We start from the raw sequence: 15,334 nt of genomic DNA, 5'->3' as shown, positions 1-15,334 counted from the left end.
CTAGAAAATAATACACAGCTAACTCTTGAACAGCAGGGGTTTGAACTGCGTGGGTCCATCTTACACGCAGATTTTTTCCAACAAATGTATACAGTACTACACGATCCAAGGTTGGCTGAATCTGAGGATGTGGAACCTCGGATACGGAGGGCCAACTGTGGGACTTGGGTACCTGCAGACTTTGGTATCCCAGGCAGGTCCCAGAACCAGTCCTCTGTGGATGCTGAGGGACCACTGTACTTAGCAAACACTCAACGAGGTCATATTGTTTTTTAGACACATTGATCTACCCTTTCTTTAAGTGAATAAGCTATATTTTTGTGGAGCAGTTTTAGGGTCGCAGCAGTACTGAGCAGGAGGTATAGAGAGTTCCCGGGTGCCCTCTGCCCCACACTTGCTCAGCTGTCCCCATGTCAACACGGCCCACAGCAGAGGGCTTGTCCCTTTGAGCTGAGGATGTGCTCTCTGCCGCTGTTGGGTGTAGCCAGTTATGGATATCATTTCTGTCCCAGAATGTTGGTGCTCGTGAGCTCACTGTGTTGTTGCAGATTCTCCATCTGCGGGATCTGTCCAGCTTGATGGAGGTGGAGTCCAGCAGTGGAGTCAGCACTTCTCCTTGCAATTCTGTCAGGTTTTCCCTGATGTGTTTTGATGCTCTTTTGTTAAATGTATACACATTACGGATGGTGATGTCTTCTTGGAGTATTCACCCCTTATCGTTATGTAATGCCCCTTTTTATCCTGCATAAACTCCCATCCTTTGAACACTGCTCTGTCTGAAAGTAACATAGATACTCCCACTTCTTTGATTTGTGTTCGCATGATGTATCTTTCTCTGTCTTTACTTTCAATCCATATGAGTCTTTAAAGTGGCTTTCTTGTATACAACATACCGTAGGGTCTTGATTTTGATCCATTGTGACAATCTATGTTTAATTGGTGACCACTGACGTTTAAAGTAATGATTGGTATAGTTGGATTAATGGCTGCCATATTTGTTAGTGTTTTTTATTTGTTGCCCTTATTCTTCATTTGTTTTTGTCTTACATACATTTTCTGCCTTTTGTGGTTTTAACTGAGCATTTTATATGATTCCATTTTTTTCTCAGCATATCTATTGTATTTCTTTCGTTACTTTTTAAATTAGTTTTATTTTTTAAAGAGTTTTCACTATATGTGTACAACTAATCCAACTCTCTTTTCAGATCACCACATCACACATAAGTAATGCAAGTACCTTATAATAATGAATATTTCTACTTCCCTGTATCATTCTGTCATTCATTTCATTTATACTTAAGAATATATAAACACACACAGATATATACATAAACATGCATAACAGAATACACTGTTTCCATTACTTTGAACAAACTGTTATCTGTCATATTAGTTATGAATAAGGAAAATAAAAGTTTTTATATTACCTTTCCTTATCATTCTCTGATGTTCAGATTTTCTTTGGGTAGATCTGAATTTCTGGTTTGTATCATTTTATTTCTCTTTGAAGAACTTCTTTTAATGTTTCTTGCCCTGCAGGTCTGGCAACAGATTACCTGAATTTTTTTTTGTCAGAGAAAATCCTTATTTCTCCTCTTTTGAAGGAGAATTTCTCAGGGTACAGAATTCTGGGTTTGAGGGATTTTTTCTCTCAACAGTTTAACTGTTTCACTCCACTCTCTTCTTGCACAGTTTCTGAGGATAGGTTAGATATAATTGTTTTCTTTGCTTCTCTGTAGGTAAGGTGTTTCCCCTTTGGCTTCTTTCAAGATTTTTCTTGGTTATTGATTTTCTGAAGTATGAATATAATATGCCTAGCTGCCTTTTTTTGGCATTTATCCTGCTTGGTGTTCTCTGAGCTTCCTGGGTCTGTGGTTTGGTGTCTGACATTAATTTGGGGGAAATTCTCTGTCATTATTGCTTCTGTTTCTTTCTCTCTCTCTCCTCCCTCTGGTATTCCCATTCTCATATGTTACACCTTTCATAGTTGTTCACAGTTCTTGGCTATTCTGTTCTTGTTGTTTTTCCTTTTGTTTTTTTGGTTTTGAAGTTTCTATTGACATATCCTCAAGCACAGAGATCTTTTCCTCAGCTGTGTCTGCTAATAAGCCCATCAAAGGCATTCTTCATTTCTCTTACAGTGTTTGCATCTCTTTTTGATTCTTCCTTAGAATTTCCATCTGTCTGCTTACATTACACATCTGTTCTTGCATGTTGTCTACTTCTTCCGGTAGAGCCCTCAGCATATTAATCATAGTTAATTTAAATTCCCAGTCTGATAACTCCAGTATCCCTGCCTTATCTGGCTCTAATTCTGACACATTTTCAGTCTCTTCACACTGTTATTTTTTTGTTGAAAGGTAGACGTGAGAAACTCCAGTACATAGGTCTGTAGTGATGCAGTGGTAAGCAGGGGGTTGTCTATAGTGTTGGATTGGGTAATTGGGTCTCAGTGTTTAGTGACCCTGTGGCTGTGGGCTGTGAACTTCAACAGTGATTCTCAGCTTCCTCCCTTTGAGGGGACAGGACGGCCCCAGAAGGCTGGAGCTGGGCATTTCTCTTCCCCCCAGGTAGGTCAGGCTCTGGTAAAATAGTTTCTCCTGAGGGCAGCCTTACTAAGAGGAACAGAGTACTCCAGAGTATTTAAAATGGTACCTTTGCTTACCCCCGTGCTAGAGCATGAGGGGGATTTCTCTGTTATTCACTGTGAGCACCTGGTAGAGCCCCTGAAGTTCAGCTGCAAAGTGTGGCCCTCCTCTGACTGGTCTCCCTGGAGCTTCTGACTCTCAGACCTGTTCACACAGAGACTCCAGAAATTTGTCAGTTACAGGTTAGGTTTTCCTACCCCAGTGCTGGTTCCTACAGAGATTTCTGCTCTGGTTTGTTGTGATTCTCTCTGTCTGCCTCTCCCTCCAATTTGGGGGGCAGTGGTTTGCCCTGTGACCTCATTTCTTTGACAGATCTGAGAGGAGTTGTTGATTTTTCAATCTGTTCAGCTTTTTTTTTTTTTTTTTTTTTTCACGGTATGCGGGGCTCTCACTGTTGTGGCCTCTCCCGTTGCGGAGCACAGGCTCCGGACACGCAGGCTCAGCGGCCATGGCTCATGGGCCCAGCCACTGCGCGGCATGTGGGATCTTCCCGGACCCGGGCACGAACCCGTGTCGCCTGCATCGGCAGGCGGACTCCCAACCACTGCACCACCAGGGAAGCCCTGTTCAGCTTTTTACTTGTTAGGATGGAGTGACAACTTCTAAGCTCTTTCTGTGCCAGACTGGAAACCAGAAGTCTCTATCCTTTTAGATTTGTGTAGTTTGCAAAGCTCTGTAGCCCCTAGGTTGACATATTTCATTAACTAGCACTGCCTGGAATGGTGGTGTTCAGCCAGTCAGAGTTGATGTAGGTAGAACTATATTCCAGACTGTTTATCCATCCTTTCCACAAATGTGTGCTGGGAAGTTCTGTTCAACACTTGGCTGGAATCAGCATTAGTTGTGTCTACATTCACTTCATCTTCAGTTACCTGTGGGTTCAGCCCTTTCCAGTTTGGAAGATTGTTCCCTTTGATGTGGAAGATAGAAACAAAGTAGGAATTGTCAAGTTCTGTTTTCTTTCTGTCATTTGTCAAAATAACACCAGCTTCCCTGCTCCTGAGGTGGTTTGTTTCTTCTGTTTTCTTCTTCTTGTGAGCGTAGCTTTGGAAGACTTTTTTGTGACCTCTGGTTTTTTGTCAATCTTCGGTTTCTTCTTGGCTTTGCCCTTTCTGATCCTTTTCATTACAGGTATAGCCATTATTTCAAATGAAATTTGGACAGTTCAATTAATCTGTCTCTTTTTGGTGTCCTTTAATAATTCTGGGCTTAACTAAGCCTCCTTTCTTTCTCATTGGGACCCTTTGCCATTTCATCATCAGACTTTTTTTAGAGTAATAATGTTGGCTAACCCATGTTGGGTGCTTCCTACAAGCCGAGAGAGTGTAAGGGCTTTATCCTCCATTGTCACAGGAACTGTGCGGGTGTATTTCCACACATGACAGACAGTGAAGCTGAGTCAACAGCAAGACATGAGACGTGCCCATGGTCCCCTGACCCATAGCTGGTAAAATGAGATTCAGATGCAGGAAGGGCAGCTCCAGACTCTTAACTACGTGCTATACAGCTGCTCGTCACACTTCCTCGTACTAAATGGCATTACAGTGTTGATCTTAATAAACTATATACTACGGTGAATTTTGTGACTTTCATAATTTGTAGGGATCCAGTGTTACCATGGATGCTTTTACTTGTAGTTAAGACTTTTGGTAAACACATTTGTTTAGCATCTAGGCTCTTTTTCCGTTATTTTTGCTGCGACCAATTTTCCATTGATTTCATTAAAGATGCACAGTTGTTTCTAATTAACTTACAGGTCCATCATCTGTATGACTGAAAAAAATTATCTGGTTTCCTGTATTAAATTTTAAATTAAGTATGTTGACTTATCATTACAGTTTCTTATTAAAATACTTAAAATTTCCTAAATTTTGGCCTAATACAGCTTTTACATTTCAATTCTTCTGTGTTATTTATGCATATTTTTTAGTAATCCATCCATATTTTTCTCATGAAATAATATAGAGATTACGTGTACCTACTATAAGTTGTTTTTCTATGAAGCAGTTTCCTATTTGTCATCTCATGTCCATCTGGGATTCCTTTAAATTTATATGGATTCTACTCTTTGGGAAGTAGGCATAAAATTAACATGTGAAAATGATGTGAGATTTTTATATTTCTTAGAGTTTGCACGTTTTTCTTTTTGTTTACACCATCTGTCTTCCTTTATGCCTTTATGTAATTTTTTTAAACTAGAAAAAAATGTGAGATTGTATAAAGTTTTTAGGTAAACTGTTTTATAGCTACTTGGTGATTATCTCTGCTTGTTAGCTAGTAGCATAATTAAAACTGCTTCCTCCTTCTAGTGAGTGGGCAGCCTTGCCTGAGAATGCTGGGATGTTTTATGTAAGTCTTGAGGCTGTAGTGCCCTGGTAACCGCACAGCTCAGTCGTCATTTAGATAAAGAGAGGAAAGCAGTTGCACCCATGGGCAATTAACTTTTTTATTAATAAGCTGTTAGACAGTTAAGGGGCGCTGAGACAGTCTTTTGAGTGTGGTGGTGTATTACGTCCGGGTGAATAACCTTGCTGCTGTGCTGCTTGTCGTTGTCAGGGTGCCCCTTCCGGCACAGTGATCCCGAGCTGCTGAGACAGAAGCTGCAGGCATACAAGATCCCTCCCTCAGGGATCAGCCAGGTAGGTCGGACCCTGCCCTGCAGCCTCAGTAATGAGACAGTGGACAGGCCCTTTAGTTTCATGTCATGTTCTTGCAGTGACACGGTGTACTACCTGCTGGGCCTCACGCCAAACATCCTATCTTCTGGGTGAATTAAGCCAAAGCTTTGGCTTTTCTGCTTTAGACTCCTTGGAAATTCTAGTTCTTCTGTCTGCTAGGCTGCATATTTACGTAATAACGGAAGCTGAAAACCTTTTTTTTTCCTCTCAATTTGTTTTACTGTCTCAATGGGGGGCTTTAAAAAAAGTTTTTAGAGGAATGCATTGAAGCTTATTAATGAAGCTGAAAATCAATGATATCATATTTCATTTTGGAGACTTTGTGCTGCAGGGAAGTTGAAGGAGACGATAACGCAGTATGGACTGGCTGGGCATTCTCATTTACTACGTCAGATCCACACTTCCGAGGATAGTTCATCAGGTCGAACAGTTTATCAAACTACTTTGCCTCGTAAACCACTTAGATAAAAAAAGAAATGCTCAAATGTAAAACCAAATATTTAAGAATATATCGTTTAATAAACATGCGTTTAAAAAACTTGTGCCCTCACAGACATACTGTCTCTCGTGTGCTTTGTAAGTTGGCTTGGATTTTGAAGGAGTTCAAGAGGAGCTTCTGCTTCCTTAGCTGAAAAAGAACAATATCTGTTTTAGAGCCAGAACATCTAAATCATTATATATCAATTTTTTTTCTTGAAAAAAAAATTATTCTAGAAAACTCTACTGCTTCTGCTGCATCGAGTATATATTGAGTTTTGTCAATTCAGTTCAAATCTTACAGTTTTTCCGTCCTCTGGGGAAGGCAGTGCTCAAGGTGCTCTTTGCAAATGCTGAGAAGATTCAGATATAAACCCTGCTCCTTCATAACCAGAATCTGGAGGGAAACATGTGCCAAGTGTAATGAAAGAGGCACACATAGTGTCTCCGCTCTTCTGAAGATGGGGGATGGCTACCAGATCGGGAGGCTGAGGATCACTTCCTGGAAGAGATGCTCTGTGAATTAGGCCTTGAGTGTATGGGGGGTGGTTAAAAAGAGAGAAAGTGTGAATAAAAGACGGTAAGTGTATAGGATTACTAGCATTTCAAGCTTACGGTATTGGTGGCACCAGTACATCAACGTTAATAGGCAACCTAAAAGAAGTTGTTGGTTTGAGAGATTAGGTTTGGAGCTGGGACAGTTAAATGGCAGACAGAATGTGGATTTGTCAGTGCATTAGACAAATTCCAGCTGGAAATCTGATGTTCTTTAGGGTTAGAATTGTAGAACTGTGGGATTGGAAGGGACATTAGAAGAGATCTCTTCACTTTTGTGGAGTTGTGGGGTGTTACATGCCCTTGGGTGCACAGCAACTAAGTCAGTAGAAACAGAAATGGAAGCCAGGCCTTTGGACTCCACGTTTTCTTCTCAACCCCAGTTTACTTTAGAGCTGATTATCATGAGTTTTCTGTGGGAGAGGAGAACAAATAATGGAGGAGAGGGGGTAGGGAGTCAAAAGCCAGGACTCAGAACAGAATCTTGGCTGATGCTTCCCTTTGTCAGGCAGTAGAAGGACAGAGCAGAAATGGGGGGAGAGGGAGGGAGTACTTCAGGAAAGTGCAGTGTACAAAAGTCAGGAGAGGAGTGTGAGAGGAGGTGTGAACCACAGGGTCCTACGTAGCTGAGGGACTGGGTGGGATTAGGACTGAGGAGAGGTGACTGGATTTGGTGAGAGGCGGCAGTGTCCTGGGGGAAACCAGAGCAAGATCACAGTCACTTAAAGATGAATGAATGAGACAGTGGCTTGGATCTGCAGACAGTGAGCATGTTTCACGGAAGGTGCTAGTGAAAGGGGTGTTGGCGCTATCAGCGTAAGCCTCATGGGTGGTTTGTTTGCATGTTTGGGGCCAGAGGAGACCTGAGCCTGTTTGTAGGAAGAGGAGAAAAGAACCCATCAGAGAGGGTGGACTTGATAAAGATAGAAACAAAGATAATCCCTCTCTAACCGAGCAGAATTAGCTTATGTCTCCATTACATCATGACCACAGTGTACACCCCTTTGCTCTTTTTCTTTTTCTCCAGTTTTCTTGAGACAAGATTGACATACAGCACTGTATAAGGTGTGCAGCACAGTGTTCTGACTTACATACATCATGAAGTGATGACCACAGTAAGATGAGCAAATATCCATCATCTCATATAGATACAAAAGTAAAGAAACAGAAAAAAGTATATTTTTTCCTCGTAATGAAAACTCTTTATTTTCACATGTAATGCACAGCAGTGTTGATTATGTTTATCATGTTCTACATTACATCCTCAGTAATTATTTATCTTATAACTGGGAGTTTCTACCTTTTGATTGACTGCCTTCATCCAGTTCCCCCTCCCACAACCCCACTTTTGAAAACCACAAGTCTGACCCTTTTTTCTATGAGTTTATTTGTTGGTTGTTTGCTTTTTGAAGTATAATTGACTTACAATGCCATGTTAGTTCCCGGTACACAACATAGTGGTTCGATATTTCTTTATCTTTCAAATAATCACGATGATAAACTCTAGTTACCATCTGTCACCAGACAAAGATATTACATAGTTATTGACTATATTCCCCACACCGTACGTATCATCCCTGTGACTCATTTATTTTATAACTTAAAGTTTGTACCTCTTAATCTCCCTCATCCGTGTCTCTCCTCCCCTCAACCGACTCCCCTCTGGCAGTCACCTGTTTGTTCTGTGTATCTGTGACTCTGGTTCTGTTTGGTTATGTTCATTCATTTGTTTTGTTTTTTTAGATTCCACATATAGGTGAAGTCATATAGTATTTGTCTTTCTCTGTATGACTTGCTTCACTTAGTATAATATTCTTTTGGTCCATCCGTGTCCCAAATGGCAATATTTCATTCTTTTTTATGGCTGAATAATATTCCATTGTATATATGTACACATCTTCTTTGTCCGTTCATCTGTTGATGGGCACTTCATGAAGAATCACTTTTTTAAAAATATAGGCTATTATCATGTTTATCAAGAAGAGTAATGCTTTTATTTAACAGTAGTGAGTATGTATGTACACTCTTACCTTTGACTCCATTGCATTCCTCCATTTATGCTCAATCCACAAGTAGATTCCTTACTTAGTTGCTGTGATAGTAATTTCCACGTCATCCTTTGGACCTGCATTGTAACTTTTTGTCTGAGATGAACACAGATGCAGAGTGCATGTGCTCAAGCTGTAAATAATATTTTGCTCTCATTTAATGTCTTTATTGAGTGGCTTTTCAATAGAGTGAAGCCAGCTCAGGAGCTGTGTTCTAAAGGGAAGAAAGTTGTTGAATGAAAAATCCATGTAAAACATCTTGATGAGTACTTAGTTGCAGGCTGGCATAAGTGCAAATTAGAGCTTAAAAACTCCAAGTGCATGTTAAAATACTGAAAGAAAGTCAAGAAAAATATCATTTAAATGCATTTAAATGCAATGTAAGACTCAATGGAGCTACTTTTATTTCAGAGAAAAACTACTTGAAAAAGATACCTTCAACATTAAGAAATACTTAGATCTTAATAATCAGAATTTTGATGATCAGAAGAGAGATAATTGTGACTTAATTGGCATCACCTACTTTTTAAAGAAGCATATTTATAGGATCACATGTCATCATCCTTTTTGAATGAGCTTGGTATCCAGCTTAGGAAGACCGGAACTGAACAACAATAAAGCCAAAGATGATGGGCAGTCCTGCATTTATTCCTCAGACCTCCCCCAAAAGAGAAAAACATGGAGGTCAGGTCACCAGCAAGACATCAGAATCCTAAGTGTTCATACCCCAACAACGTAGCGTAAACACACACACAGTAAGAACAGAGAGAAATGAGTGGAGAACCAGACAAATCCACAGTTACATTTGGAGACTTGAGCGCTCCTCTTTCAGTAATAACTAGAATAAGCAGACAGAGAACAAGTAGGGATGTAGAAGACTTGAGCTGTAAACATACTGCCCCACAGCAGGTGAATGCACACCCACATAGGTCACATCCTGGTCTTTAAAAATCCATTACAAAATTGAAATGAATTGAAATCAGACAAAGTACGTTCTATGACTGTAACCAGTACAGTAAGGGAAGAAAAAGAAATAGAAGGCAGATTAGAAGGGGAGAAAGAAAACCTTCCTCTAATCTCAGACAATGTGATTATCTATGAAAAAAAATGTCAAAGAACCTACCAAAATGCTATTATAACTAATAAATTGCAGGATACTAAGTCAGTATACACACATCAATTATATTTCTTCCAAAAAACAACTGGAAATTTAAAATTTTTAATTATCATATGCAATAGTACCAAAAAGATGTAAATGTTTTTTATATGAATTTATCTACAGAATATGTGCAAGATCTTTATGCTGAGACATTGATGAAAACAGTCAACAGAGTTAGAGGTACACACTACCTAATTTCAAGAATTACTGTAGGGCTACTGTAATCAAGACAGTGTGGTTCTAGGGAAATGATAAACATAGAGATCAACTGGACAGAATAAAAAGTCCAGAAACAGACCCACATATATATGGGCAATGGATTTTTAAATAAAGGTGCCAGAGGAATTCAATAGGAAAAGAATATTTTCCAACAAGTAGTTCTAGAAAAACTGAAAGTCCATATGTCAAAAAAAAAAACAAACAATAAAACCTAGACACATACCTCATACCTTTAAAAAAATTAATTTGGAGTGGGTCATAGATCTAAATGTAAACCTTCTAGGAGAAAACAAGAAAATCTGAATAACCTTGGATTCAGTATGTTCAGTAAAAGAAAATGTTGATAAATTAGACTTTATCAAAATTAAAACTTTGGTCTGCAGAAACACTGTTAAGAGAATAATAAAATAGCCATAGACTGGAAGAAAAATATTTGTAAGTGATGTATTTCATAAAGTACTTATCTCCAGAATTATAAAGATATAAAGTCCTCTCAAAGCTCAATAATCAGAAAACAGTTTTTTAAGTGAGTAAAAAGTTTGAACAGACATTTCACCAAATATTTGAATAATAAACACGTGAAAAAAACGTTCAGCATTAGGTATTAGGGAAATGCAATTTTAAAAGTATACGTCAATTAGAATTGGTCTAATTAAAAAAAAAACAACAATCCCAAGTGCTGGTGAGGATGCAGAGTGACTGGAAGTCTCATTCTTGCTGAGGGCCCACATGGTAGAGCTGTTGTGAAAGCAGTTGGCAATTTCTTATAAAGTTAAATTTGCACATACTGTTTGAGCTAGTTATACCACTATTAGATAATTATACCATTGAAATAAAAGCCTTAAGTCCACACAAAAACCTGTACATAAGGGTTTATAGTGGCTTTATTCTAATTCCCCCAAACTGGAAAAAACCCAGTGTCCTTCAGCATGTAGTTGGATAAACAAATTGTGTTATACCTCGTTTTATTGTGCTTCACTTTTTTGTGCTTCACAGATGTTGTGTTTTCTTAACAAATGAAGGTTTGTGGCAACCCTGCGTCAAGCAAGTCTGTCGGTGCCATTTTTCCAACAGCATTTGCTCAGTTCGTACCTCTGTGTCAGGTTTTGGTAGTTCTTGCAGTATTTCAAACTTTTTCATTATTATTATATTTGTTATGGGTGATCTGTGAGTGGTGATCTTTGATGTTACTATTGTAATTTTGGGAGGCACCACGAGCTGCGCCCATGTAAGATGACAAACTTAATCAGTAAATATTGTGTGTGTTCTGACTGCTCTGCTGACCGGCCGTTCCCTCATCTCTCTTCCTCTCCTCTGGCCTCCCTCTTCCCTGAAACACAACAATATTGAAATTAGGCCAGTTAATAACCCCATAATGGCCTCCAAGTGTTCAAGTAAAAGGAATAGTCAAACGTACCTCACTTTAAATCTAAAGATTAAGTTTAGTGATGAAGGCATGTCAAAAACCAAGACAGGCTGAAAGCTAGACCTCTTGCACCGAACAGTTAGCCAAGTTGTGAATGCAAAGGAAAAGTTGTCGAAGGAAATTAAAAGTGTTACTGCAGTTACTGCAGAACACATGAATGATAAGAAGGTGAAACAACCTTATTGCTGATAGGGTGAAAGCTTTAGTCTCTGGATAGAAGATCAAACCAGCCACAACATTCCCTTAAGCCAAAGCCTAATCCAGAGCAAGGCCCTAACTCTCTTTAATTCTGTGAAGGCTGAGAGAAGTGAGGAAACTGCAGAAGAAAAGTTTGAAGTTAGCAGAGGTTGGTTCATGAGGAAAGAACCAAGGAAAGAAGCCGTCCCCATAACACGGAAGTGCAAGGTGAAGCAGCAAGTGCTGATGTAGAAGCTGCAGCAGGTTATCCAGAAGGTCTAGTTAAGATAATGAATGAAAGTGGCTGCACTAAACAACAGGTTTTCAATGTAGGCGAAGCAGCCTTACATTGGAAGAAGATGCCATCTAGGACTTTCATAGCTAGGGAAGAGAAGTCAATGCCTGGCTTCCAAACTTCAAAGGACAGGCTGATTCTTGTTACGGGCTGATGCAGCTGGTGACTTTAAGTTGAAGACAGTGCTCATTTACCATTCCAAAAATCCTAGGGCCCTTGAGAATTATGCTAACTCTACTCTGCCTGTCCTCTGTAAATGGAACAACAAAGCATAGATGACAGAACATCTGTTTACAGCATGGTTTACTGAATATTTTAAGCCCACAGTTGAGACCTACTGCTCAGGAAAAAAAAAAAAGATACCTTTCAAATTATTACTGCTCATTGACAATGCACTTGACCACTCAAGAGTTCCAGTGGAGATATATAAAATTTATGTTGTTTCCCTGCCTGCTAACCTAACATCTACTCTGCAGCCCATGGACAAGGAATAATTTCAACTTCCAAGTCTTATTTAAGAAATACATTTTGTAAGGCTATAGCTGCATGGGATCTGGGAAAAGTCAATTGAAAACCTTCTGAAAAGAATTCACCATTCTAGATGCCGTTAAGAACATTTATGATTCATGGGAAGAGGTAAAATATTAACATTAACAGGAGCTTGAAAGATGTTGATTCCAGCCCTCATGGATGACTGAGGGGTTCAGGACTTCAGTGGAGGAAGTAATTGCAGATAGGGTGGGTATAGCAAGAGAACTAGAATTAGAAGTGGGGCCCAGAGGTGTGATTGAATTGCTACAATCTTATGATAAAACTTGAATGGATGAGGAATTGTTTCTTGTGAATCAGCAGAGAAAGTGGTTTTTTGAGATGAAATATAATCCTGGTGAAGATTGTTGAAATGACAACAAAGGATTTAGAATATTCTATAATCTTAGTTGATAATGCAGCAGCAGGGTTGGAGAAGACTGACTCCAGTTTAGAGAGAAGCTCTCCTGTGGGTAAAATGCTCACACAGCATTGTATCCTACAGAGAAATCATTTGCAAGAGGAAGAGTCAGTTGACATGGCAGATTTCATTGTCTTATTTTTAGAAACTGCCACAGCCACCCCAGCGTTCAGCAACCACCACCTTGATCAGTCATCAGCCACCAACATCGAGGCAAGACCCTCCCCCAGCAAAAAGATTAAGACTTGCTGAAAGCTGATGATGGTTAGTGGTTTTTTTTGCAATGAAGTATTTTTAAATTAAGACATGTGCATTGTTTTTTTTAGGCATATAGCTATTACACGCTTAATAGCACTGGGAAACCAAACAATTTGTAGCTCACTTTATTGTGATACTCGCTTTATTGCAGTGGTCTGGAACTGAACCCACAGCATCTCTGAGGCTGCCTATAGGCATGCAATGGAATATTACTCAGCAATAAAAAAGGAACAAACTACTGGTATACCCAACAGCAGGCATCATGCTAGGTGAAAGAAGCCATATGGTATGATTCCTTTTATGTGACATTCTGGAAAAGACAAATCTATACGTACAGAAAACAGTGATTGCTGGGAATGGAGGAGGTGTTAGTTACAAAGGGATGGGAGGTCATTTGGGTGATGGAAATGTTCAATCTGATTGTGGAGGTGGTATCATGACTGAATTTGTCAAATTTTGCAGAACTATACACTAAAGGGGGAATATTTTACTGTATGAAAATTATACCTTTTTTAATGGAAAAAAAGAGAATAGGTAAGTGGTAGCATAAAGAGCCAGTTACTCATCTTTCATAGCAGGAATTCAATAGGTTAAGTTAATAAATAAAGAACCCAAAATATCAGCACGTAATTTAGAATTATATAGGCAACAATCTAAATATATGGCCCAAAGTGGAAGTGATGAAAAGTAATTGCATCTTGGGAACAGACCAAGCAGGGAAGAAATGTGGTGTGAAAGCTTTTGATATTAGTAATTAGCTGCACTGTATACTAAAAAACTTATTTTTCACTTCCACAGGCTTAAAGGTTGAATGGGACAGTCTCATGTTATGTATGAAGTATAAATTAAGTGGTGTGTGCCTAATGGGTAGGTGGTAATAGTAGTAAGAGCTGATGTGAGGTCTTTGGATGTGAGGGTTTTAACCTTTATCGCTCTGTCCTCCCACTACCTACTGTAGTGTCCTGTCCATGTTAAGGGCTGTGAAAGATCTGAGATTTTGTCCTCCTTGCTACCTGAGAACTTAGCTGCCACAATTTCACAGATGATGGCAGAAGACCTGAAGGTTGTAGCCGTAGCAGTATATCAGCGTTTTCTTGTGTCAGCTCCCAGAGCCCCAGTTCCCACAGAGCAGTGTGAGGAAGGCCAGGTACTGTGGCCTGTGCAGTGGGTTCTTTCGGAGGAGAGAAACTCCAAGTGTGGGGTTCTGGATCTTTCCTCTTGGACAGTGCACATGCCTACAGTTCCGTTCAGTGGAAGGTTCTGTATGTAAGGCTGTTGGTTACAGGAACATCCTTGAAACAGTGATCTGGAGCAAAGGCCATTGTTTTCTGTGCTTGTAAAATGTTCAGAGATTTGAGACCCTGGAAAATCCTTTCTTAACTGTCCAAGCTGGTGACCAAATGAATAAATAAGTATGTCTACAAGCTGTATTGGCCAGTTTTTTTTTATTGGCACCTTCCCTTTTTCCTCCTTAAAATACTGGTATGCATTTTAAGCTCAATTTCTTTTAAGAATTTCCAGTGAGGTAATAATCCTTGCAGTGCTTTGCTAGTTTGTTCAGTTAACCATATCTGTCAGTAGTTCCTGCCTAATTTAGGTGTCTTGAGTTTTGGTCTTTACTTTTCATTTTGCTTTCACCCTTTGCATAAAAATTGCAATTTTATGATGAAATACTAATATTTTAAGATACAGACATTTTAAGAATCTGCATTCAGAATATTGAATAAAATCTCTAAATGATCTTAAATACGTTTATTTCTCTGAAGAGGTTGTTTTTTTGTTGTTGTGAAAAGACACACTTGAAATTTTCAGATTGCAGTTTTTTCACTGGCGCCTGGAACAGTGTGCTATATCCTTTCTTACTAGTAAAATTGTCTTCTTACTGTGCTGAGTAACATATGACATATCTTTAATTCTCATACAGTTTAATAAAGAACAGTAATTGCTGCCCACAGAGTACCTTTAAAGGTGATAGTTCTTTGTACTATGTGTCATAGTAGAGCTAACACCTTTTGTTGTAATCTGTGAATGCTTTTACTCCTCAGTAGCTTTTCTCTCTTATTAGGTAGAAGTGAGCGGTGTGCTTGGTCTGTCACTGGACACAGGACTTCCTTTCTGGTTTTATATTCTGGTCTGCTCTGCACGATTGTGCCAAGGGCTGGGATGGGGGCTTTACACAGTGGACTGGGTTTCCCTTGGCTCTCGCCACCCTGTCATCCTGTGATGAGGGGTTCAGACCTCAAAGCAACACTGGAGAAGGTGGGACCCATGCGCCCCGTGGCCCTGATGCTACAGAGCTCTGTTCCTCTGCAGCACTTTCCATTCTTATTTTTCTTTTTACTGTTAATTCAGTTGAAATTCTTTTTGGTTTCTTTCAGGGAAAACCTTTACTGTGAGGTGAATAATGATCTGGGGGTACCTACATTTAGGAATATGTTTAATACA

The 15,334-nt window shown here is 39.5% G+C and overlaps 1 protein-coding gene across 1 annotated transcript in view; it reads left to right on the top strand.

The window, feature by feature from the left end:
- Window positions 1-15,334, top strand: part of PRIM2 (DNA primase subunit 2) — a 308,700-nt gene that overhangs the window by 268,033 nt on the left and 25,333 nt on the right. The window contains exon 11 of the mRNA XM_065885111.1: window positions 5,205-5,287. Coding sequence (XP_065741183.1) covers window positions 5,205-5,287 — 83 coding nt within the window. The remainder of the gene's footprint in view (window positions 1-5,204; window positions 5,288-15,334) is intronic.

Source organism: Phocoena phocoena, chromosome 10 (assembly GCF_963924675.1).
Source record: "Phocoena phocoena chromosome 10, mPhoPho1.1, whole genome shotgun sequence".
Taxonomy (NCBI): Eukaryota; Metazoa; Chordata; class Mammalia; order Artiodactyla; family Phocoenidae; genus Phocoena; species Phocoena phocoena.
Note: the sequence above shows the minus strand (reverse complement) of the source record. Positions and strands in the feature narration are given on the sequence as shown.